The sequence below is a fragment of the Phocoena phocoena genome, chromosome 1 (genome assembly GCF_963924675.1).
Source record: "Phocoena phocoena chromosome 1, mPhoPho1.1, whole genome shotgun sequence".
NCBI classification, from domain to species: domain Eukaryota; kingdom Metazoa; phylum Chordata; class Mammalia; order Artiodactyla; family Phocoenidae; genus Phocoena; species Phocoena phocoena.
This window is the reverse complement of record NC_089219.1, coordinates 11,736,127-11,762,461: the sequence shown is the minus strand read 5'-3', so window position 1 is coordinate 11,762,461 and position 26,335 is coordinate 11,736,127. Positions and strand designations below refer to the sequence as shown.

Genomic DNA, 26,335 nt, shown 5'->3' with positions numbered 1-26,335 from the left:
ACTACCAAATGTAAAACAGATAGCTAGTGGGAAGCAGCCGCATAGCACAGGGAGATCAGCTCGGTGCTTTGCGACCACCTAGAGGGGTGGGATGAGGAGGGTGGGAGGGAGACACAAGAGGGAGGGGATATGGGGATATATGTATGCATATAGCTGATTCACTTTGTTATACAGCAGAAACTAACACAACACTGTAAAGCAATTATACTCCAATAAAGATGTTAAAAAATAAAAAAAGAAAGAAGGCTGCCTGAAGTCACACAGTAAATGGTAGAACGAGTCTAAACGTAGGTCTGCCTAATGCTAAAGCTATTCTGACACCTTCCTTTGCGTCGGCGAATGCATTCTGTGCTACCTGGATCCTACTAGGACCTCAGGTGGCTGCTTCTAAAGGGAGCTGAGGGGCAGCCTCAGAGGCTCTGCTCCGAGCGGGGACCTCTCACCTCCTGCCGCCTGATCGCCCTGTGGACCCTCTTCTCCTGGTGCAGCCGCTGTTCCACGCGCTCCAGGGCCTCCTTCAGCAGCGCCTTTTCTTCGGCCTCTCTGTAGATGTCGTCTTCCAGCTTGGCCACCTGTGACTGGTACATCTGAACCGACACTTTGCTCTGCCTGGGCACACAGGAGAGACAAAGTCTCTTTTCCCCTCATCTTTCTCAACTGACCACCAATGCTCCCAACCTGGGGGATTCTCAGAACACTTCTACATATGCCTAACTTAGCGGTTTCATTACAAGTGGGGGAGAAGGATGAAGATTTGGGGAATAGAGGGCAGAATAAATAGCCCATTGGCTGTGGAAGTGTAGCATGAAGGTGGCGAAGGTTATGCTACCAGCCCCTCCCAATTTCCCAGAGAGGGTGGGAGAGCTGATACCACTGAAAATATGATGGAATTATGAAAAGCACACACATGGTGAAACATCAGACACATTCATAAAAGGTGCACCTTATTCCTTAAGAGAGAGTAGGGTACTTTAACTGCTGCTTTCTCGCCCAGAGACTTGGGTCCATCAGGCCCTGAGTCACCATCCCGCTTCCCCCCTCCACACCCAGGCCTCTGCCCTCTTGTCCTGGTCCCTACGGGTCTGCAGCTGCCCCGAGGTTTAGCCTGGAGAATGGAGGCCTGGGCCTTTTGCCGGGGACACGGGCCGTACCTGAGCTGTTCAATGTCTTTCTCGTATCGCCTCAAAAGCTCTTCTTTTCTCTCCAGCTGGTTCTTGAGTAGGGTGATCTTATCAAACACCAGGTCGAGGTCTCTTTGTCGAAGCTGGTTGACCTTCTCCCTCTCTTTTGGGGAGAGGTGTTTCATGGACACGTGACCTGACATATCTTTGATATTCATCAGACTCCCGAGGGTTTTGCTCATATCCATGTACTACGAGAAAGCGTTTCGCAGGTAAGAGGCCTGGCCCAAGACCGCTGGTGGCCACTTTGAGGAGGCAAACGTCTAATTCTGTTTCATTCATTTTCTGCAATTGCAGAGAAGAAACACATGCTTTGCAAATGAGTGCATTTGGGGCTTTTAGTACGACTTTCATTTTCGCCGCATCCATTTACACCATGCCTTTTTGAGAATTGGGGGGCGGGCGGGAGGGGGAATGACAACAGACATAAACATTCACTCTTACTACCCAGTCTTCCAAGGAATTTGGCTGTGCAATTTCCAGCCCATGCTGGGATAGTAGATGGGTCTCGTGGAGCTACTGTAACAAATAAATATGTATGTGGGGTTGATGTTTAAACCATTTGCAGGGCACGCAGGTTTGGACAGGAGGGGACTGATGCTGGGTGTACCTACCAGCTTTTCACTAAGATCTAAAGCCTCAGCCACATCCGTTTTCCCTAACTTCTCAGTGGCCATGATGCACCCTGGGCTGGAAAGGCCATTTTGAGGCTGAAATAAAAAGAAAGAAAAAAAAACTCTCTTGGCATTCCATTATGATTTTCTACATCCAGAAGAATAACCCAAAGAATAATGGAAGAACTGGAAAGTTACTAAAGAATAATTCGAGAGGGTTGATTTTTTTTTTTTAACATCTTTATTGGAGTATAACTGCTTTACAATGGTGTGTTAGTTTCTGCTGTATCACGAAGTGAATCAGCTATACATATACATATGTTCCCATATCCCCTGCCTCTCGCGTCTCCCTCCCACCCTCCCTATCCCACCCCTCTAGGTAGACACACAGCACCGGGCCGCTCTCCCTGCGCGATGCAGCTGCTTCCCACTAGCTATCCATTTTACCTTTGGTAGCGTGTGTGTGTATATATGTCCATGCCAAGAGAGTTGGTTTTAAATCCAGTCTGACTCTGTGAACTGCTTTCTTTATGACTGTGTTCCTACCCCTTCAGAGCACGACTGCCTTTGAAATGATGCATCGCTTGTGCCATTCTTTGGCCACTGTCTCGTCTGTCTTCCCTTTAGGCCAGTGGTTCTCAACCAGGGGTGACTCTGTCCACCCTACCCCCTCCAGGACATTTAGCAATGCCTGGACACATTTGTGGTTGTCATAATTGCTGCTGGCGTCTAGTGGGTAGAGGACAAGGATGCTGCTAAACACCCCACGATACATAGGGCAGTCTCCCAAACAAACAGTTACCTGGCTCAAAAAATCAGTACCGCCGATGTGGAGAAGACAAGCTCCAGAGAAATGGGGACCGTGTTGCCTTTGCTCACTATCCCCCTCCTTGCGCCCAGCATGGCACCTGGCACCGAGTGGTGCATAGTGGGCATGTTTGTTGAATGAATGAATGAAGGTTAAGTAGAAAATAGCCTCCCTCCTTTTTATTAAAGGAATCTCATTTCTATGCAGCGGAAACCATACCCTCACAAAATTTGGCCAAACCTTCTCCTAGCTCTGGAACCTGGTGGGTGGGCGTCACTTCAGACCCTTTCCAGAGCCAGTGCAGATAGTATTTGCAGCTGCATCTCCCTAAGACCCCAACCAGCCAGCTGGCTGCTGGAAGCCCAACTGACTGCATGGAAAGGCCACCAGACTGAACAGGGGGCCTGATCTGAACAACTACAAACAACCATAATAAGCCTCCTTAAAAAATAAATTGGCTTTTAATGCTTGCCATGAGCATCTCTTAGCCCTAGCATGTGTTGGCACTACCCTGAAAACCTCTGAGATTAAAAAAAAAAAACTACAAAAATAAAAAGGCCCCCAAAGTGACTGTGATAGATAAGAGTGGACATATTTGTCTATGTATCTGTGGAGATGAGAATAAAAGAGGGCATCTGAAGATGACAATAAACCGGGCAGATCTGCTGCAAAAAGAACCTGCGATGCTGCTCAGTGGCTTCAGCTACCCTCAGCTGCATCCTCTGTACCTCTCCAGATTCCCCCTCTTTTCCTGAGGGGAGGGTCACTAAGGAAGAGCCTGGGCTACAGGATCCAATCACACAGTCCCCACCCGGTCTCTGCAGGCTAGCAGACAGACCACCAGGGACACACCCATGGCTTCTTCAATCATTATTCTGTGACCTTGGGTGAGGTACCTGACCTCCTGAAGCCTTAATTTTTCTTATCTGTTAAATGGGGACGATAATAGTAACTATGACACAAGGCTGCTACCATGGCTAAGTGAGATGAGGCATGTAGCCGGCTGAGCTCCACGCCTGGCACACAGTAAGCAGTTAACAGATGTCAGCTATTCTTCCTCCTGCTCTTTCGTTTAATTACTGCCAACCTTGGAGGCTTGAGAGTTGGGAGGTTTCCTGCTCTGTGGTGTCGGTGGTGGGATGAGGGCTTGTTGCCGAGGAGAAGGTAAATCTTGGAAGCAGCAGCATCAGGATGTGAGATCCAGCTGAGCTCCCCACCTGGAGATGGTCCCTCTACTCCCAACCTCAGAGAAGGAAGGTTCAAGTTTATCAGGAAAACCAACAAGTTTCTGAAGACTCACATCTCTAGACGTGTGAGCAAATGTCTAGAAAAACGGTAGGAGAAAATGCTGGTACAGATAGGATGGCTTTATTATTTTTTCCAAAAGCTGGTTTAGACCAGCTGCCGCAGCAAGCCACACCCAGCAGGTCCTGTGATTAATGCTGACCTGAGCTGTCCATTGTCATGTGTCAATCAAACACGCGATCGAGCATCCATTTAGGATACAGGGCACCTCCAACCTAACAATCAAATGACTTCTGAAAATCCTGGCAAATACAAACTATGCTCCCTAAGAAAGGAAGCTTTTCTTGGATAATACTGTTTAATAATAATAGCTATCATCTATTAAAGTGCTCGCTATGGGCTAGGCACTGGGACAAGCACTTTACATAATTATCTCCCGTAATTTTTCCATCATCATTTTACAGCCGGGAAATGAAGTCCCAGAAAGGTTAGGAGCCTGCCCAAGGTCACAGAGCTTGCAGAGCTGGGATTAGGACACAGATCTCTGATTCTAGAACTTGTGTCTTCTTAATCATCATGGCTCCCTTCTGCTGCCCTTTATGCGTTCATGTTTTTCCGTTTATAGCAAAAAGCAAATATTAGGCAAGCTCGGGACATAATGTTGTACATTAGCTTGTTGAATATTGTCTGCAGAATATAACATGTGATGTGAAAAGGAGGGCCCAGAGGTTGACCTGGCCAACATCAGTGCAATGCTACGTCACGCTGTACATGATGGGAAGCCACCTTTCTATTCAAACATTGGACCGCTGGTACGGCCAGGCACCGACCGGTCCATACAGGTGCTAGCCCATCAGGGAGGACCTGGCCTCGAACCAATGATGTATCCAGTGGTGCCAGGGCACACGGCTAGTGTCTGTCCTCATGCCCACCCTCTCCACGTGTCAGTCAGTGCAGAGACAAATTTTCTTTGGTTACCGCTCGGATCTCTACTCTTGAAAAAGTTGGCAAGTCAGGTTTTACATCCCATATTTTCTGAACATTTTTTTCCATCCCGAGGGTCTTTAAGTCTAGAAATGATCCATCCATGTGGTCTTTATGATCTATAAAAGAAATAATTTGCACTCAAAAGAAAGGCTCAGGAAGAAGTTACTGCATGTAAAAATCACAGCTGCTATTTACTGGACACTTACCACAGGCCAGTACTAATTACCTCACCATCCTCCCTTGGTAGGTGAGGAATCAAGGCCCAGAGAGGTGAAATGACTTGTCCAAGGCCACACAGCTAATATGAGTGCGCAGCCTCACAGGGCTGAGGCACTGCGGGTGAACCTTCAGCCACAGGTATGAGGATGGACTTGAACCCAGGATTCTGCGTCCTAGCCCAGTGCTCTACCCAGCAGCAAGCTTGGTTTCTTGAAAGCCCTATTCCCTCTACACAGGGTATTTATCCTGGGAAGTTCCCCAAGGTTGGTCCTTGCACAGCATCAGTCTATGAAAAAGTTTCCACTGGGCCACAGTGAAATCAGAAAAAGAAGGACAAGGTTGTGAGTTTTTCATGAAATCCTGTTTATTTAATATCAAGGCCTGCTCTTGACTCTGAGATCATGTCTGCCCAATTTTTTTTTTCCTGCCCATCTTTTTTTTTTTTTTTTATAACTATGTCCTTTTAGTTATGAAATGATGGGGATAGAAGATGGTGGTCCTGGCAAATTGGTCAGTCCCCAAAGTGAACCCTCAAGTCTGGGGCCCACAGCTCTCAGCACAGAGCGGGTGACTAGGACGGAGGAAACTTACTTGGCAAGCTGGCCTTCTCAAGTTCTTTAATTCGCGCACGAAGCTCGGATAAGGCCTTTTTCTGACGCTGAATGACTTCCTCATGTCGGGACCCTTTGCACTTGGCCCCTAGATCACCGAAGGACTGCTCCTGTGGCCAGAATGGTGAGGACAGCAGCTTTATCAGGGATCAGAATCTCCCTCTCTTGTATTTGAAGAAACATGAACAAATCATGGATTAGCAGAAACCCCGTCACCTACTTAGTACCTTGGAAAATATCATTAAGGGGCTTCAGCAGAGAAGGAATTTAAAAATTTCATTTCAAATACAAAGTCACATCTAGGAAGATTTCCAACTTTCCTACCTACTTAGCATCACTATAAATAAGAGATCCCCTCTATGTTCCATCCCCATGTTTTATTTCTCTTTTTCTTCTAATATTCTTCTAAGCTTGGGTTTCCACTTGTTGTCATTCTGGTCTCATCTCTGAATAATCACATCAAATTCGCTCCTGGAGGGGCATTTTTTATTTTTGCCTGCACCGTGTGGCATGCGGGATCTTAGTTCCCTGACCGGAGATCGAAACCGCGCCCCCTGCAGCGGAAGCGCAGAGTCTTAACCACTGGACTGCCAGGGAAGTCCCTGGAGGGGCATTTTTTAGGTAAGAACATGTGATATTTTCTTCTTAGCTGGTAATAAGGATGGTGGTTTAATATCTGCTCGAGGGAATTTGATGGGCAGACTCCTGGCTGGTCTGCAGAAAGGAAAACACTCCTCTGAGACTCCTGGACTCTCTGGAACAGTGTGGTTCAACAGAACTTTCTGCAACAATGGAAGTATTCTCTATCTGCACCCTCCAATATGGTAGTCACTAGCCATGTCGCTAGAGTTGGGTTTACAAAGGGCACAGACAAGGAAAGGTCTTCCTCATCTCTTAAGGGTCATGTACATATTCTCCCCTTTGAGAACAGGAAGAATGCGGGTTTCTTCCTCCAGAAAAATTCACGTACAAAAATTTGCAGACAACTTCTGGAGCTTCAAGGACCCCCTGAAGCCCTGTCGTAGACTCCAAATTAAACAACACTTCCCTAGGGTAAGTGATTCATTCATCCACTCATTCATACCACAAAGGTTTATTGAGCAGGTCTATGTGCCATGCCTTGTGCTAGGCTCTGGGAACTTAGCAGCGACTAAAACTGGCAAAATCCCTGTTATCATAGATTCTGCATCCTAGTGTGAGCAGACAGACAATACATAAGATAATCATGGAAAACAGATGGTGGACAGTGATAGATATTAAAGAAAGAAACTGGAAATGGGATGGGGTGTTGGGGAATGGTCTTCAGATGTAAGTACTGTGGCTAGGGAAGGTCCCAGTCAAAATGGCGAGAAAGGGAAGAAACTGACAACTTGTTTGTTTTATCACAATCTTATGACAATTTTGGTTCAGAGAGACAGTGCTCACCAGATACTGTTTAGGCACTAGGGAGAGATCGGGGAACCAGGCAGAAAGCTCTGCTGCTGGGGGCTCATTGCTATGGGGCAGACACACCAAACAAGTAGAAAGACATGTTCAAATTCCAGAAAGTGATAAATGCTACCAGGAAAACAAAGCAGAGAAGAGGGAAAGGGACATTTATTTGCTCTTCCTTCCTTGATTCATCAAATGCTTATTGAAAGGGCTTCCCTGGTGGCGCAGTGGTTGAGAGTCCGCCTGCCGATGCAGGGGACACGGGTTCGTGCCCCGGTCTGGGAGGATCCCACATGCCGCGGAGCGGCTGGGCCCGTGAGCCATGGCCGCTGAGCCTGCGCGTCCGGAGCCTGTCCTCCGCAGCGGGAGAGGCCACAACAGTGAGAGGCCCGCGTAACGCATAAAAAAAAAAAAAAAAAAAAAAAAAAATGCTTATTGAAGGCCCATGTGACATGTGCCAGGCCCCATGCTGGCCACGATGGGCACAAGGCTCATGGCCTCACTCGGGGAGCCCAGCAGGGCCGTCTGAGGTCCTCCTGGGGCCACACTTCTCACCCCACGTCCCCACCACTCACTCCTTCATTTCATTCAGGCTCTGCTCCTGGTCTCCTCCTGGGAGGCCCCCTCCCACACGCTACTCTACCCCGAATCCTGCTGTATCTTTCCTCGGAGCGTTCACTCCCGCTGGACATTTTGTTCGACGTTGACTTGTTTATTGCCTGTGTCTCTCCTTTTCCAGAATGTGGGCTCTGTGAGAGCACAGTTTGTCTCCGTTGTAGACTGTGCTATTCCCAGGGCCCAGCCTTATTCCCCGGGCATAGCAGGGGCTCAAGAAATACGGAGCCGGAAGGGGTCTGCCCCAGTGTTCCTGCTGGGACCAGGGCTCAGTCCCTGAGAGAAGGGGGCACTCTACCCCCGGCTGCACTTAGTAGGACCTCGATGGAGCCCGACTCTGGCTACAGCCAGCTTACTTCCCAGGCTCTTTCTACACTGGCCTCCCTCTCTTTGAGGGTGTATGTTTGCCTTGGGAGTAAACACCAGGAATGTGTGTGTGTGTGTGTGTGTGTGTGTGTGTGTGTGTGTGTGTGAGCACATGCTGGAGGCTGGAGAGGAGGAGGTGGGCAGGGGTGACCGGCCTTGGGGGTGGGGCAGCCGCAGTAGCCGGGCTTGGTGACAGCCCTTCCTCTGCCTGCAGAGCTCGCCTGAGCCCGATGTGACCCTTACTCATGGCTCTTCTGGGAAGTTATTTATTTAGGGAAGATGGAGATTCTTTCTCATACAATGCTTAAGCCCTCTGACCCACTCTGGTTTAGAAAGCAGGAAGTAGCCTGAGTGTGGAAAGCCGTTCTGAGAAAGAAAAAATCCTTGTTACTTTTATCTTGCAGCCTCCCTCCCCCATCTTCCTCAACTAACCCCTCCTCGTCACAGAAACTAAAAATCACAGGCCTCTGGTCAACAGTCCTTTCCAGCAAACACGTGCAGAGTCGCAGGGGGTCTGGTGTGAGCAGGGACCCTGAGCATCCTCCCCTGAGCACAGCACAGGGCCTGGCATACAGCAGGTGCTCAATAGTTGTTGAACGTGTGAATGAATATGCGCCGGGTCCTGCACGAAGAGCTTGGATTCCGACAGGAGTGAGACCTGCTTCCGGCCCCGTGGAGCTCACAGCTGCGGAACCCGCTGCAGCGCCATCGCCAGGTGGCCCTAGTAACGAGGAGACACCTCTGCTAAAGTTCTCTGGATGGTGATTGTTGCCAGGGCTGGAGGGCTGAGCCCTTTCCTTCACGCTGCGGGCGGCCCTGGCTCACTGCTCTTTGGCAGGGGAAAGGCATCTTTGTGAAGGCAGGAAGGCAAGCTGACACATTTGGCCCTGTCTCCAAGTGAAAGTCCAAAGCCCATTACTGAAACGCTCTGCTCTCTAGTTTCACAAAGCAAAGGAGATCCTTGGACTCCAGGAAACCCGGGGCCTCGAGGAAGCGCCATACCCATGGTCAGCCGCCCACGTACAATGGGGAGCATCACAGCCCCTGCCACGGGGACAGATGTGAGCGCCACCGTTGAGGACTGCGTGGTGAAGGCTCTTCTCGCTCTAAGACATGATCCCTGTGTGCTGCGCCGCTGGGACTTCCAGGCATGCAAAGGCCTCTGGGCAGAGGTTGCCAAGAGTCAGCCATGGAGTGTCAGTGGCATGGCTCTTTGGGAAGGCAGTTTGGCCATACCAAGCACAGTTTAGGCTGTCCTCTGGACATCTCGGAATCACATCTAGGAATTTGTTCTACATACTTACAAGGATGTTAACTACAGCAACGTGTGGATGTAGAAACAAATGTCCATCAGTACAGGACTGGCTGGATAAAAGGGACATGATGGAATTCATTGCTGCCATTTAAAAGAATGAGGTAGATCTTTACATGCTTACTTGACAATATGCCCATTAAATAGTCTTATGTGAGAAAAAAATAGTTGCAGAATATATGTGGCTTGATACCATGTTTTGAAAAATACCCTATTAAATAAATATATGTATATGTAAGTTTGCACGTGTTTGTGTGTATAAATTCATTTCTCAACAACCCCATGGGGGGGTGGTGACTGGTATTACTCCCACTTCCCAGATGAGGGAATTGGTACTCAGGTGCATCCTTGAGGTCACACGGTTTCTGAGTGGAGGAGTCAAGACTGGAATCGAATCCAAGCCTGACCTTCAACCACTGCACAGTCCTGACTGTACAAGCACGTGGTGGTCTCTGTGAGGAAAAGGTCTGATGGCACACGTCCACATAAGCAAGTAATATTTTTGGAACTTAAAATGAAGATGTTTACAAAAGCAAAGAAAGGGGCTTCCCTGGTGGCTCAGTGGTTAAGAATCCGCCTGCCAATGCAGGGGACACGGGTTTGATCCCTGGTCCGAGAAGATCCCACATGCCGTGGAGCAACTAAGCCCGTGCGCCACAGCTACTGGACCTGCAGTCTAGAGCCTGCGAGCCACAGCTACTGAGCCTGCGTGCCGCAACTACTGAAACCCGTGCGCCTAGAGCCCGTGCTCCGCGACAAGAGAAGCTACAGCAATGAGAAGCCTGCGCACCACGACGAAGAGTAGCCCCCATTCGCCGCAACTAGAGAAAGCCCGCATGCAGCAGCGAAGATCCAACACAGCCACACACACACACACACAATAATAATAATAAAAGTTCTCCTAGATCCCAAAGTGCCCTCCTTCCCACGTATATTCCTCCTGAAACATATTTCTGCCTCAGGGCCTTTGTAGTGGCAATTACCCTGCCTGGACCGCCCTTCCCCAGCTGTGCCTTCTCTTTCAAACTGGAACCTCACATCACCCTGTTAAAAAAAAAGCAAAAAAAAAAAAAAAAGCACAAAGAAAGCCACTGCTGGGCTCTTTCTTAGCTTGTCTTTCTAGCTGCCCAGGGACAGGGCAGGCACTCACTTCCTGGCTGCTCAAGAAAATATCGGTGTGGATTGGTTCTATCTGCACCGAGATGTCACACATCTGGGTTGTGTTCCTGGGCTTCTGTTCCTTCTCCTTGTTCAGCTGGAGTCTGTGTTTCTCTTGGGAGGCCCTAGGGCAGAGAAGATGAGACACTGGGCAGCAGAGTCGTTGGCAGCATGAATTCCGGGAACCGTGAATGACCTTTGTACCCACGAACAGAATTGGAAAAGGGACTCCCATTTTTACAGGGAACCAAAATCTTTGAGCCTTCAAGTCTACTGCCCGAAGATTTCTAGGGAAATGAGCTTCGGGGGACTTAAGGCTATAGTGACCAGACAGGCAGGCCCCTACCCATCCTTGCTTCCTGCATTGGGTCTGCAGGACACCTGCTGTGACATTCATGGGGGGTATTTACTGTGTGTCTGCTGTTTCTAACACTTATTATTTGTCAACCCTTCTGTTTCTCATAGAAGTCCCATGAGGTGGGAACTCTGCTTGCCCCGTTTTACAGACAAGGAGAGAGACATATAGCAATTTGCCTGTGGTCATGGAGCTTGTAGGTGAAGGCGCCTGGCCTCGAATCCATGTAGCCTGGGTCTGGAGCCTATTCTTTTAACCACTATGTGAATCTGCCTTGGCCATGAACCACGGAGCACATGAAGCTACAGAGTATACATGAGATATCAATTCTACGCAAACTTCCTTGGGAAAAACATTAATCTTATGTCAAAATATGGATACACTATAGATGGAAATGCAAACTCACATGTATTTTTGAGATGAATCCGTGGGACAACAACAATATATTTAGTTTAAGCTGACCTCTGACACCTCCAGTCTATACCTTTGTACAGTCAATATTTACTACATTCCTTTATATGCCAGGCACCGTGTGAATGCTGGGGAGTCAATAGAGTCTACACAGGGGTTCTCATGGGGAAGGCAGACAATCAGCAGGTGGGAGCAGCCTGGCTGTGTGAGAAGGGTTCGCTCAAGTGGCACGAAGGAGCTGATGGACCCCAGGCAGAGCAGGAGCCCTTGGCTATGTTTCGTGACGGCGAATGATGGAGGGCTTCCTGGAGGAAGTGGCATTTAAGCTGAGATTCATCTGGAATATTGGGCAGGAATGTCTAGATGCACAGAACTGAGCAAAGCTTTGTTTTAAATGATGAGGTTGTAAAGCAATGAAATGTACGTCATTCATTCCTCTACTCATTCATTCAACTCTTCAACCAGCGTTGACTGAGCACCACCCCCCCCCTCGCCCCCTGCTCTGCCTCTCTGTGCCAGGCTCCCTGGGCACTTGGGTGTGCCTGGGCTCCGCACACCCGCCGTGCAGACCTTCCTACCCACCTGAGTGCCCGCTTGAGGGCCTCTAGCTCCTTGTCCTTCTTCTCCAGCAGGCTGCTCATCTGTGCCATCTTTTCCTTGAGCACACTCAGCTCGCTGCTTTGTTGCTGGACCAGCGCCACATTCCGCTCCAGCTCCATCTTCTGCCTCTCGTTAAGCTCCCCTGGGAGTGATGTGGAAGCTGGTTAGGGGGTCTCCCGCCCCAGGTCTCTGCGAGCGCCACAGCAGCTCTGCCAGGCCTCTAAGAGCCATGAGGCGGTCCACCCTCCAGGGATGCTCTGGGGGCTTCAGTAACGGCCAGGAGGTCTGCGTGCGTCTTTCCCCCCAAAACAGCAAAACGGCATTACCTTTCAGTGAGTGCTGGCGCCATGAGGCAGCCCGCGAGGCGCCTGCCCGGCCCCAGCTGTCAGGACCTGTGAGCCTGTGGCATATTCTAGGGCACCTTCGGCTGCCTGCTCTGCATGTTTCCTATGGCGTTCTGAGGCCTCTGGAGACTGCTCATGAGCCTGCCAGAGGCAACAGCCTCCAACCACGGACCGGTGGAGACAGGCTGGGGTACGCAGCCCAGCTCCCTCCCCCCCCAGGTGGCACCCCTGCGACCACACTGCAGTAGTAACCTCGGTCCCCCACTGTGCCCACTGACCGGCCAGCACAGCCGTTATCTGCTTTCTTCCCCCTCCTGTCTTACTTCACTTCCACTGCTGTCTTCCCTGGGATCATCTCTCAAATAAACCACCTGCAGTGGAATTCTGGTCTTGGGGGTCTTCTTGTGGGAAAACCCAAAGTAAGACACCTACACTGGGATTTCCCTGGCGGTCCAGCCGTTAAGACTCTGTGCTTCCAGCGCAGAGGGCGAGGGTCTGATCCCTGGTCGGGGAACTATCGCAGGGCCAGAAAAAAGACACCAACACTGCCTTGAGTCTTCAAAGCAACGCTACAAGGCAGTTCCTAGTAACACCCTCATGTCACAGGTGCAGAAACTGAGGTTCACAGAGGTCAGGGGACTTGCCTAAAGTCGCTCAACTGAGAAACAGCAGATCCAGAACCGGGTCCAGTGCCTCCCCATTCTAGAACTGGACACTGTAGCCTCTCTCCCACGTGTTCTCATAACTTGGTATGGAAAAATCACTCTTTGAGAAATCCTGCCATAAAAGCCTTGGGGGCATCAGCTGGTCCAGACACAGGAGCAAACACCACTGAAGGTCTGGGGTGCACGGATTTGAGATGGGGACGAGAGGAGTGCTCCTCACCCTCCCTCCACCTCCCCAAACCTAGCTACACCCCCCGACTCCTGCCCTTTGGCTGGATGGAAGCTAGGGATGGGAAAAGAAGACAGCTCTAAGAAGCAAGAAGAAGAGAGGCAAAAATAAAAGTCTGGGGAGAAGAAGGGTCAAGTAGGAATATTCAGTCAGACTTGTGTCCGTCCAGAAGAGAGCAGACCTCGCAGCTATTTCGCCCCTAGTCTAGTGGTCTCTGACGTCCAAATCAACCCCGGGAGGCAGACGTGCTGCAGGTGTTTTTGCATCAGAAGAAGGAGAGGCCCGGGAGACACCTTCCTTGAGTTCCCTAAGCTGTTGGGTGCTAGGACTTGTGCCGGCTGGCCTGCCCAGGGGCGCCCACGGTTGACCCCCAAGCCTTTGCCCCCAGAGACAAATCCTCTGTGGTCATCAGAAATTGTCTCCGAAAAAGAAAATTGCCTTTCCACACAGAGGTCCAGAGCCATCTGAGAATGTTCCCTGTAGCCCCATGTCAAAAGGAATCAGTTCAATACCCAGGATACAGCTCTTGCTGACCCTGAGCTAAAAGTACTGTGACGGCCCAGGAAGTCAGGTTGAGTGGGAGTTTGAATGCCCAGCTTTCCAACCCTTCAGACACGTTTCTTTCCTGTCTTGAAGTGGGTCAGGAAATCAAGGGACATGGGCAACTGTACACACCTCTCAAATCTGACATTCGGCTATGGGCTTCAGTGAGGTTCTTCCTTAACCTCATGATCTCCTGCTGAGACAGGATTTCCTTCTGAGCAGTCAATAAGTCCTCTCTGAAATTCACAGAAACAGACCAAGTCAGTTCAACTCAATCTCCCTGGTGTCTTGAGTGCCTGGAAGGGGCCAAGTACAAAGGCAAAGTGATCCCCAATCAACGATGGTCCATGGGATGCCTGTCCCAGCAAGGGCGATAAGCACACTCTTTAGAAACTCTCAAAGCAAAAATCCATTTTGATCCACCTGCATTACAAAGAAATACGTGGAGACAGAACAAAGGATCCCGGCCGGGTTCGCCCTGAGGTTGAGATACAACTAGCGTGAAGCTGAAACTATCTCGCCGCTCAAGCGTCTGTCAGCGCGAACCAATGCTCTTGTGGGCTTTTGATCTTTGGTGCAAAGAGGAAGGAAGACTATTTTTTTGTGGGTTCAGGGATTCTTTGAGGACGAGGAAGAGGAGAGAGAAGAGGACGGTATGGCTCCCGTTCTCTCACCAGCTTCTTTTAATTCCTGATGGAGAGACGTGGTGCCACGTGAGTGAGTGGTGCTCATGGGACCCTTTGCAGAAGTGTGGGCCCTGGGGCCCAGAAAATCAAGGGGGACACAGGGAGGGTGGGATGAGGGCAGCTCTTTGGCCCCATGCCCCAGAGGGCAGGACGTCTTTGGCACCATGACGATCAGGGTGGCTGACAGGGAAGCGGTGTTCCGTGGGAAGGGGACCAGCGTGACAGCGGGAGAGGTGCCTTGAGGGGGGTTATGAGCAAGGGTGAGACACCCCAGCCCTGAGAGACGCGTGCTGTGTGTGCGTGTCTGTCTATCTGTCTCTCTCTCTACTCCTTGGCTGTAACTCTTCCAACTTGAGGATGAAACTCTGCCTCAGGGGTATCCACAGCTAAGGAAGTGGACCAGAGAAGAGGGACGTGGTGCTGATCCTTCTCCAGGTCGTGGCTACTGCTGTCTTTAGAGAGAGCTCTGTCTACCAGGAGGAGTCAGTTAGGAACTTTTCGGAACATGGAGGCTGAGTATCTTTGCCCTCTTGAGGTAAAACCCCTGTGACATTAGACTTTGGTAACTGGTATGTGGTGCAGGGCTCAGGCTGGTGGCTTGTCTTTTTTGAGAAACTTTCTGAATCCTTCCTCTGCATCACATTCCTGCCTACTGTTTGTACGCTGCTTGTCAGTGGCTTTCAGGATCTTTCCCATTCATGGATTTTGTTTCTCTGGAAACTGTCAGCTCTTTGTGACTCCAGGTATGGACTTTTGGGTTGGGAGGGAGCTTCAAGGTCGTTTAGTCCAACCTCTTAACTTTTAACCATCTGCAGGACCCACTCAACCAAGTGGTGTTTGAAACCCGCTTATAATACCCAGGAATGCACTTGCCTCGAGCAGGTACTTGGAAAAAGTAGCCAATCATAGCATTAGCTGGCATTCATGTACCTCATCTCACCAGCAGGGAAGCTGAGGCACAGGAGGTCACGTGACCTGCCCGGGGCCACACACCTGGAGAGTGTTGAGTTGGAATTTGAACATGATCGAGAAACTACAGGGATCAAAAAACTCAAATGGCAGCAAGAATAGCCCGGACTCAACTCCTTTTTGCAGACTCCGACAACGTGGCCAGAAGCAGGGGTCCGGTCGGGTACTCACATCAGGTGTTCACACACTGCGTCTTTGGCGGAGCTCTCCACCGGAGGTGCTGCCACAGTGTCTTGCTGTGTTTCCCCCTCCTGGGCTGGATCAGAGGGACAGGCCAGCGTCACCACAGTCCTTACACAGCGGATGTCTTCCTTCCCCTTTGCTTATCAACACACCTATGGCTTTCTCAACTTACAAAGCTTCCCTATGCCCCCAGCCCTCTCCACCTAATGGGAACCAACGTGTGTTCTGTGTCACAGGCTGCCGCCTCCCGCCGCACCACGTATGAGCTCGTGAAATCTTCCCAGCTACTCTCTAAGGCAGGGATCACTGACTCCATTGACAGACGAGGAGATGGGCGCAGGAGGGGCGGAGCCTTAACTCCTGGGTCGCACCTCCTGCCCTATTTCCTGCTCTCCGCCCCGACAAGAGTCTCGTCCTGTCCTCACCTCCCACTTACTCCTCAGCCCACGCCTTCCAGTTTCCGCCCTCACCCTCAGTTCACCCACTCATTTATTCGTTCGACAGATGCTTAGGGAGCATCTGCTTGATGGCAGGCACGGATCTAAGAGTGGGGTGACAAAGATGTAGTCGCTCTCGGGTCCCAGCTGAAACATCCTCCCTCCGACCTGGACTTGGGCTGGGAGACTGAGTCCCGCCCCGTGCCCGTGCCGTGGTGCCCTGTCCATCCTGGGTCCCCTGTCAGGGCAGTGATTTGGCTAGCTGCCTGGCCTGTCCATTGCTGAATCCCCCAGTGCCTAGAATGAGCTTGGGACATAATAGATGATCAGTTATGCATGTTGAGTGAATGAATCCATGAGGTAAGCCCTGACAGCTTGTCAAGTGGCTTAGACTAGGACCACGGTTCTCAACCAGTGGGGAGTTTACCCTGAAGGGGACGTTTGGCCACGTCTGGAGACATTTTTGGTTGTCGCACTGGGGTGGGGGTGGGGGCTGCTGGCATCCGGTGGGCAGAGGCCGGGGAGGCTGCTCAACACCCTAAGTGCACAGGACGGCCCCCAACCGAGAGCCCTCCAGCCCAAATGACAATACTAGTGCCGAGGATGAGGAACCCTGGCCCGAGGCCTCTACTTCCAGAACTCTTTTCCAAGAGCTCACTGTCTTTAGTTTTACGCATCACCTTGGTCATTCAGGGTGAATAAGTGCTCACAACTCTTGAGTTCTTTCTTCAGCCTCTTTTTTTTTTTTTAAAGGGATAAACCCCAGCTGGTTATAAAGTTGCAAATTGCTGATGGCAGAGAGATGCCTTTGAAAGGCCCCTGCACGGGATGTTTCCACATGGAAAAGATGATTCCCGTTGTGCTGCTCTGACACCCCTAACAGCCCCGGCAGCCTGTGCCCCTCGCTGGCTGACCGGCTCGGCACAAAGGCTGTCCCTGCTCATTGCTGTTACTTCTGTTGAACCTGGGCCTTGAGGGCGCCTAACCTTGCTGTGTAACAAGAAGAAAAGGCCTCCAGACAATAGAGGAGCTTTTAAATGAGGCGCAGACTTTTCTTCTGCATCAGCCTAGGGGGACCCACAGGGTCATCAGAACCTGCCCTGAACACTTAAGATTTCCTCGGCGTCTCTCTGGACCAACCTGGGTCATTGTCCTTCAACGTTGCAATCTCTCCTATTTTTTTACGGTGTTCGGCCACTTTCTGGAGTCTTTCTTCAAGACTCACAATCGTCTGGGTGTGCTGTTTGATTTGGTCCTTGTATTCCATGATCTGTTTTTCAAATCCGTGCTTCTGAGATTCCTGTTCTTCTTGGAGGGCCCTTACTGTGAGCTGTTGCAGCTGCATCCGCTCCTCCATCATGATCTGGGAAAACAGACGTGGTTAACATGATCTTGGGAGCTGGATAAGAGGACGATAACAGCAATAACAACATGGGCCCCCTGCACCCACCAGCACCAAGCTCCGCCCCGCCCCAGGACCTTTGCATGTGCTGTTCCCTCTGCACGGTACAATCTTCCCCCAGCTCCTCGCATGGCTGACGCCTCATGTGACAGGCCTCAGCTCCAATGTCACCTCCTCAGAGAGGCCCTCCCTGACTGCCTATCTGAAGGAGACATGACCCTGTTTTATTTCCCCTGAGGCACTTATCACCATCTGAGTGATCTCATGTCTTTATTTCTTGCTCCCACTGGAATGTAAGCTCCATGAGAGCAGAAACTTACCCTTTCTTATTTACCAATATGCCCACAGCATCAGTGTCTAGATCCCTGCCACAGCATCTAGACCCAGATGCTCAGTAAGTGTGGGTTGAATTAATGAGTGAACAATTTTATAAGAGAAAAGTGAATGAATTTTAGTTCTTAAAAACAAAAATGGGGCTTCCCCGGTGGCACAGTGGTTGAGAGTCCGCCTGCCGATGCAGGGGACACGGGTTCGTGCCCCGGTCTAGGAAGATCCCACATGCCATGGAGCGGCTGGGCCCGTGAGCCATGGCCGCTGAGCCTGTGCGTCCGGAGCCTGTGCTCCGCAACGGGAGAGGCCACAACAGCGAGAGACCTGCGTACACGCAAAAACAAACAAAAAAACCCAAAAATGATCAGTGGTCCCCTGATGGTGAGTCAGAACTTTTCCCTTGACCGCCCCCCACCTTCCTCCCCTCTCGGGATGACATCATTCTCCTGCTACCTGGATGACGTCATCCTCCTCCTCCTGATTCCCTTAACACGTTGAGCCTCTGATCTTCTCCAGATGCGTAAATTCTCTGCCTGAGACGCTCACACGTGCCTGCTCTCTCAACAATCACTCCCCCAAGGCTGTCTTCCAAATTTTGTTCCCATGTCTTGCTTCTTGCCCCAAATCTATTTTTTTGCCCTGTCAAAAGTTTGGGCAACTTTTGAACTTGGTACCCCACCCTCGTCTCAGTCTGAATTCTTCACCTTCTCCAGAAGACAGCCCCTCTCCCACAAGAGACCCCCCCACACACACACATACAAACCCCAACCCCCATCTTCCCCGCGTCTCCACCGTGTGCCATCAGCCCGCCCGGTGCCCTGGCTCCAAGCTCGCCCGCCTCCTTTGGTTCCTCCCTCTTCTCAGTGCTCCTGTCCTGTCAATCAGTTGTCGAGTCTTGCCATTTTTCTGCTCACTCTCTCCAGAGCGACTCCTTCCTTCCCCTGCTCTGCTGCCCCGAGTGTCCAGGTCCTATGACTCAGGACTACAGCAACAACGTGCCACACCCTGAGCCGGTGTCTCCAAGTCCAGTCCCACTCAGGTTCACTCTGTGCACTTCTGCCAGGTCAATCCTCATCAACTCCTTGTCCACAGACCTGTCTGTTCAATGTATGAAGTACAGGTGGGTGCAATACTGAGCCCTGATGGTGGAGGGCCTTGAAGGCTGAGATGAAATTGGAAAACATTATCTTAACGTCTGAGGAATAGTCACTGATCCCTAAATTCTGGGGCTGCTCAGTGCTTCTGCCTGATCCTGTGAAGACCCTGAATTACAACATCTTAGAAGACCCTGGACAGAGGGTGTCATCATAGCTTCTGTTTACTTTTTATACTAAACTAATGCTTCTCAGCAGAGGGTGATTTTACCCTGCCAGAGACATTTGGCAAAGTTGGAAGACATTTTTGGTCGTCACAACTGGGGGAAGGGTGCCACTGGCATCTCGTGGGTACAGACCAGGGATGCTGCTACACATCCTGTAATGCACAGGACATGAGAAAGAGTTACCCCACCCAGGACATCAACAGTGTAGAGGCTGAGAACCCCTGGTCTAAACCACGCATCCTCATGGCATCGTGATCTCGCACTGAAGGGAAAATTCTCCCATCCCCAGAAGGCACTGACTTACCATTTTCGTCTTAGCAGTTTCCAGTTCAGCTAATGTTTCACTTAATTTCGTGGTGAGGCTCTCTGCTTTTAGACTTTCAGCCGTCTTTGTTTTCTGAGTCTTTTCTACCATGGCCAATGCATCATTTAATTTATCATTTAAAATGTCTTCTTTTTGCATTTTTAAATCTATTTCCTAGACAAACAGCAAACATCAAATTAACAGAAATTCAGGTATAAATATCTACCATAGCCTCTCCCTCCCCTGTTTTCAGAGAGGAGGTGACCTCTGTTCTGGTATTGTTCTGTTGATCCTTTTAAAGTCCAAAGTCCATGTTTTCTCTGGAAGGTTCCAATGATTACAGAACTCTTTTTTTATATGCAGCTGAGATCTGTCTACTTGAGATTTCTGGTCTCTGAGCTCAGTTCTGTCACCTGGAGCTCATTGAACAAGTTTTATTTCTCTTTTATGAGACAGCCCTTTAAATATTTGAGGAGGGCTGTCACGTCTCTCCCTAAATCTATTTTCCAGGATAAATGTGCCAAGTTCCTTCACCCCTTCGTCACAGGACCTGCCTCCAGGACACTCCTCCATCTTCCTCTGTGGCTTCGGCCCTGGGGTGACCTCCCCTCGTCCCGTGGGGCCCCGGCAAGATTGGACTCTGGTCGCCATGTCCTCAACACCTTCTCCCTCCTCCCGGGACCCATTCTTCCGATCTTTGTCGAAATTCTACTCTCCTCCTTGGGTCCATTCTCCAACACTGTGGAATGTGGGCTTTGTGACAGGCGCCGTGCTGGGGCTGGACGCACTTTATTTATTTATTTGACTTCATTCTTTAGAGCAGTTTTAGGTTCACAGTAAAACTGAGCAGAAAGTACAGAGTTTCCATGAACTCCTGCCCCCATCCCATGCACAGACTCCCCCACTGTCAACATCCCCATCAGACTGGTACATTTCTTACACTGATGAACCTGCCTCCACACATCATTATCACCCAAAGTCCATAGTTTACGTTAGGGTTCACTCTTGGTATTGCACATTCTGTGGGTTTGGACAAATGTACAGTGACATGTGTCTACCATTATAGTATCACACAGAATAGTTTTACTGCCCTAAAAACCCTACGTATTCCGTCTGTTCACCACCACTCCCCTAACCAATCCTTGATCTTTTTTTTCTTTTTTTAATCCCTGATCTTTTAACTGTCGCCATAGTTTTGCCTTTTCCAGAACGTCATATAGTCGGAATCATACTGCATGTAGCCTTTTCATGAACATTATTTAATCCAAAACAACCCCCCCAGGGGACTTCTCTGGCGGTCTGGTGGTTAAGACTCCATGCTTCCACTGCAAGGAGCATGGGTTTGATCCCTGGTTGGGGAACTAAGATCCCGCGTGCTGTGCGGCACAGCCAAATAAAGAAAAAGAAAAAAGAAAGAAAAAGAAGAAGAAGAAGAAAATAACCCCCCAGTGATTCTATGTATGGTAATATTTGGGAACCTTTCTTTGAAGAAAACGATCTAAGATCGATGTGAATAGACTTGAATATCTGTTTAGTCCCATCTGGTCTATCTATTTATGTATTTGGCCGCATCGGATCCTTGTTGCGGCATGCGGGATCTTTCGTTGCAGTGAGAGGGCTCTTCGCGACGGCGTGTGAGCTCCTCTCTAGTTGTGGCGCGTGCAGGCCTAGTTGCCCTGCGGCATGTGGGATCTTAGTTCCCCGACCAGGGATCGAACCCGCGTTCCCTGCATTGGAAGGCAGATTCTTAACCATTGGACCACCGTGGAAGTCCCAGCCCCATCTGGTCTTGAAAATCCTTTGAAATTGTATTTACCTGTATTTAAATTTAACCCACTATTGTCAGGTTGTGTGTTTATCACGTGCCTTGACCTTTGAGATATAGGCTTGCATGTGTTTGTGTGTGTGTGTGTGTGTGTGTGTATGTGTGTCTTGTACTGTTGGGACCCAGGAGGGGTGAATCAGTCCTCCAGCTTGGAGGTGCCTAAGACAGGGCCCTGTGCAACAACTTCTGCTTCTCCTGCATCTCCTACTCTCAGTAATAATCGTAAACGTGGTTTGATTATGAAGGTGATGATAGCGATGATGACAGATTCTGGTGGAGAAGTAGCACCAAGGCGATCAGACATTCAGGCATCTATATCCTGCCGCCCCCTCTGTGACCCTGAGCAGCTGAGCCTACACCAAGGTCAAGGATAGGGAGAGGAGGGGTGATGATGAGAAGTCCTAGAGTCAGGTAGTCCTGGGTTCAGGTTCTGCCCCTCCACTTCCTGGCTGTGAGATGATAATAACAACAGTAATAAAGCATGCAGCATTCACTGAGTGCCGGGTGCGTGTCTCTGTGTATGTCAGCAGTTAAGCCTCACGACTCCGTGAGGTTGATCTATCGGATCATCTGTATTTCATAAGTGGGGAAACCAAGGCACAGAGGTGGCAACTCCTGCCTAGTGTCCCACAGCCAGGGGGTGGCAGAGGTAGGATTTGAACCCAGACCGCCTGCCCCCAGAGCCTGGGGCTCAGCCATGCTGGCTCCTCCATGCCTTTTCCTCTTTGAGACTCATACCTCCTTCTGCTTGGTTATGCGGTTCTCCAGATCTTGCACCTTTTTCTTTTCCTTCTCTATGGCCTCCTTCGCTTTGTGTTTCTCGTAGGCGATGCTGCTCTCTGAAATCTGGAAGTCAACAACAAGCGGTTTGAGGGTGTGTGCACGAGAAAGGAAGGGAAGTGACAACGGCAAGGGGAAGCCAGGATTAGTAATCGTTGACACCAGTGAGTCAGGGTTTGGGAGTGAGAGCTCAAGGGACTGGATGCTCGCTGGAAAGAGAGGTGAGAAGGGTGGTGTGCCCAGCACGGTGAGAACCCGCAAGTCACGTCTTGGTTAGTTGTGTCCTTAAAAGAGGGAGTTATTCATCTTTCAGGATTTCTGGGCTGGTGTTCAGGAAGTGACAGGCTGGTGAGTGTTCAGGTCAAGGCATTGGGCGCTGAGCCACGAACTAAACTACTAAACGGACAGGTGACGGCACCAGTGTGGTCCCTTGTTGGCAAGTACCTGGCTTCTTGGGAGGTGGGGCAGGAGAGGCAAAGGACAGGGGTGGGGGGCGGGAGGGGGTGGGGGGATACACCTCCTGTGCCAGCAGGCCTGACGCCTGTGGCTTCAAAGGACACTGGCGGTCTCTCTCCAGCCTACAAAGGCTTGGGTCCAGAAATTGAAGCCCAGGACAGTTTGGGACTGAGCACATATACCCCACAGATACGGTGATGGAGAGGGGATTGGAGCCCAGCCTCAACTACACAAGTCCCAGGAGGGAAACAACCAGAGTAGGGTCGAGAAACTCTGTTTGCAGTTGTTGAAACTCTTGTAGTTATGCCTCCCGTACCAATATGAGAGTTCGCAAGAATAACATTTTAATGAAATAAGTAATTTATATATGCATAAACAAAAGACTGGAAAGCTATGTACCAAAATATAAATAATGGCTATTTGGGGGTGAATTGAGATTCTGGTAATTTATATTTTCTTCTTTTCACTGGTCTGTATCTTCTAAATTTTCTTTAGTGAACATACATTATTGGGTAAAAAGAAAATCTACTGGCATTGTTGTACTTTGGGGGTGGGTGGCCCTGGAGAAAAGAGGATCTTCCCGACAGCCTTGCTGTTCTAGCATTACGTCCTGGGCCTCCATCCCCCCTGCCCTGCTCTGCACACGGGCCTCCCCGCCCCACCTGGGCTCTGACTCTCCTCCCTGCATGGGCTTGGCATTTTCCCACTGCCAAGTCTGCCTAAGACTGTCCAGACCCCACCCTGCGAGTCTGTGTCCTGCCTGACGTAAGAGGCCACATGCCGCACGGGAGGGCACCCTCCCTTCTCTTATCCTGCAAATTACAAAGGAAAACGGCAAATTACAAAGGAAAACGATGATGATGATACTGCCTACGCTCTAAATTCTGCAACATGAGCGCCTGCACCGTTCACTGAACGCGAGCCCCCAGGTGGCGTCGGCGCCCCATTTTGCAGGTGAGGACACAGAGGCTGTGAGTGAGGCAGTGAGAGGGTGAGTAATGCATCAAGGTCACACCATCAGGAAGTGGTGGTGCCAGTTCAGATGCCAGTGCCCTGCCCTAGCCACCCTGCCACCTGGCTTCTGGACCTGGCCTGAGCTGTCCTCCTGACTCCAGCCCCACCCTACCTGGAGGCAGGAGACATGCTTGTGTATTCAAACGTAGACTGGCACAGAGCCTGCCACCCTGCTCAGCAGCAGCCCACACTCTAAAGCCCCACCCCTGGCCCATCTGTGTAAGGGCTGATGTGGGGGCAGCTGTGACCACAGTTTGGGTTCTACCCCTTAACAAGGCTCGCTCTGTGTCGGAGCTCCCTCGCCCTGTGTGGACTCTGACCTCACTTCCCTGCAGGGGCTGGCACAGCCTCACTCCCAAGGTCTTTGCTTGCCTGTCCAGCCCCCATATCCGGCCATGCACTCCATCCTCCCCACCCGACCGGAACTCTGACCTCACCTGCGGAGGTGGTCACAATGCATGCACGGACTCCTCGAAACAAACCTCTGTCACTGCACCCGCATTAGAAATGGGGGCACAGAGAGGGCAAGGGGCTTGCCCAGAGTCACACAGCATGTTGGGGCAGAGCTGGAATTGGGACCAGAATCGACACTTTTAGCCCACCCAGCTCTGCTGCCATGCCTCGCTTCGCCTACCCGGTGTCTCCCTCTGGCTTTCTTCCTCTGACCCATTTGGCTTCCGTCTTGTTCCAGCTTGATTTCATTCTTCCCGTCCTGCCCCTGTCCCTCTGGCAAACTCCAGTCCCTCTCCTTTGCACTTGGGACCCCTGACCTAGTGGCATTCTCTTCCCGCAGATGTTCCCGTGGTGTTCCCTCTGCCCTCCAGTTCTTACGCAAGGTCACCTCCTTGGAGACACCCTCCCCGCTGACGGGCCACTCTCTAACCCACCCTGGTTTTGTCTACCCCACAGCCTGTGGCTCTGGAGTCACCTGTGTTTGTTTACATGGTTGTCTGTCCTCCGCCCTAGAGTGGGGGGCATGACTGTGGTCCGTCTAGTGCTCTGCAGTATACCTGACACCCAATAAGGTCCGGCACGTGGTAGGTACTCAGTAAATATTTGCAGATGGATGAATAAAACTGAATTAAACAATTCATTGAGTCACCAGCTTTGTTTCTGGAAGTTCCACGAGAGCCAGCACATGTCTGTGTGTGCCCCCTCTGTCCCTACAGTCCGGCTCCTGGAGATGCCATCACAGGTCACTGAGGGCACGGCCACCTGGCCCCCTGGCTCCGAGAGCCCTTCTTTGACTTTCAGGGCATGACTCGGGCGTTCATCCCTCCTCTAAGCCTTGGGGCCTGCCTTTCATGGCGGCTTCGGCTGGTAAGCCCAGTCCCCAGGCTGGTGGCAGTGGATGTCACTGGCTCGGCCTGGGCCTGGCACTTGGACACCCCTTCCCCCTCCCACATCACCCTGTCCTTGAGGGTGTACTTCTCATCTCTTCCAGAAGGCACTGACCCCTGGTGCTTATTTGATGTGACCACCGTGTGAGCTGGTTGTCTACCGTCTACTCCATCTTACTCTGCAATGTTTGTGTCTCTATCTGTCCATCGGCCCAGGGAGGGTCTACTTTGGAGTCTATGAAACTAGGAGGCTGGCGCCAAGAAGGTGTTTTCCTACTGTGCCCACGCTGGGTGCATCATAAATGCCTTTCGACGACAAGGAGGATGCTGGCTGAGGGACTGACCCAGACGCCCACCCAGCGGGTCTCCCCTGGAGTGCAACTCCCTTCCCTAGGTAGTTGGCCAGCAGTGCTTTTGAAGACGGCCCTCTGTGCGCGAGTGCAGTTCTAAGTACTTAATATACACTAACTCATTTAATCCCGCGAGGCAGGGACTGTATCCCTCCCCATGTTACAGATGAGGTAACTGACGCACAGGAGGTTAAGTGATCTGCCCTAGGGTCACACAGCTGGTGAGTCCTGTGTTGTGATATCGGCCACTCTGAACGGAGGCACCGCTCCCCACCTGCCCGCTTTACCACCTGCTCTACATCAGGGCACCGAGACACAGCCTCACATCTGGTTCTGGAGCTCCTTCCAAAGGGCTTTTGGCTGCCACCGCCCAACTTCTCTCTCTCTGCTCTTCAGACCTCCTTCTGCTGGGTTAAGCGGTTCTCCAGATCTCGCACTTTTCTCTTTTCTGTCTCTAAGGCTTCCTTTGCTCTGCTTTTCTCATGGGCAATGCTGCTCTCCAAAATCTGAAAATCAATGACCAGTCCTTTTGGTTGCCTGCACATTTAGGGGGAAAATTGCTAGTAACGATGATACTAATTATGATGACAGTAGCTCAAACGTTGAGGGTTGGTCTTCCGTGCCAGGGCCCAAGGCCAGCGCTTCTCACTCACGTCACTCTCACGGCAACCTCATCAGAGAAGTTAGCGTCACCATTTAACAGATGAGGAAACTAAGGAACGGAAAGTTGGTGAGGGTGCGGGGACCATGGAGTTTGTTAGCGGTGAGGCCAGGATTGAACCCCTCACGTTGCCTGTGGGTGGAGGCCCTGGCAGGGAGCAAGCCAGCAGAGGCGACCAAGCCTGTCTTATTTCAGAGTCTGAGCTCTTATCATTGTGCCAGGCAGCCTCTGTGATAAGAAGAAGAAAAATCTCATTAATAATGGAATTTCCCATTGTTGAAGTAAATCTCTGAAAGACAATCAGGTCTCTAGAGGAGGGCGGTGTATTGAATTAATGAGCTACACATAACAATCTCTAGGAGGGACGGGGCAAAGCTCACAAGGGAAGCTCTGAGAAGATGCGAGGGCTGTGATTGGTATTTAGTGCCCGCAGTCAGGGAATTTCATCTAGGACGCAGCTTGCCGATAAGCCGTCCAGTTAAATGGTTTATGCAAATTGCAGAAGGCTAGAAGTTGCCGGTAAGGCCCCTGTTTCTAGTCACTGCAAGAAAGGGCACCTCAGATTCATCATCATTATGTTAAA

At 50.7% G+C, this 26,335-nt stretch overlaps 1 protein-coding gene across 1 annotated transcript in view; it reads right to left on the bottom strand.

Moving 5' to 3' along the window:
• The window catches only part of FHAD1 (forkhead associated phosphopeptide binding domain 1), a 133,441-nt gene that overhangs the window by 11,136 nt on the left and 95,970 nt on the right, over positions 1–26,335 (bottom strand). Inside the window, 13 exon segments of the mRNA XM_065872624.1 lie at positions 444–609; positions 1,152–1,372; positions 1,796–1,891; positions 4,827–4,951; positions 5,646–5,775; positions 10,540–10,672; positions 11,896–12,055; positions 13,827–13,930; positions 15,521–15,605; positions 17,110–17,332; positions 19,327–19,500; positions 21,890–21,997; positions 25,490–25,597. Coding sequence (XP_065728696.1) covers positions 444–609; positions 1,152–1,372; positions 1,796–1,891; positions 4,827–4,951; positions 5,646–5,775; positions 10,540–10,672; positions 11,896–12,055; positions 13,827–13,930; positions 15,521–15,605; positions 17,110–17,332; positions 19,327–19,500; positions 21,890–21,997; positions 25,490–25,597 — 1,833 coding nt within the window.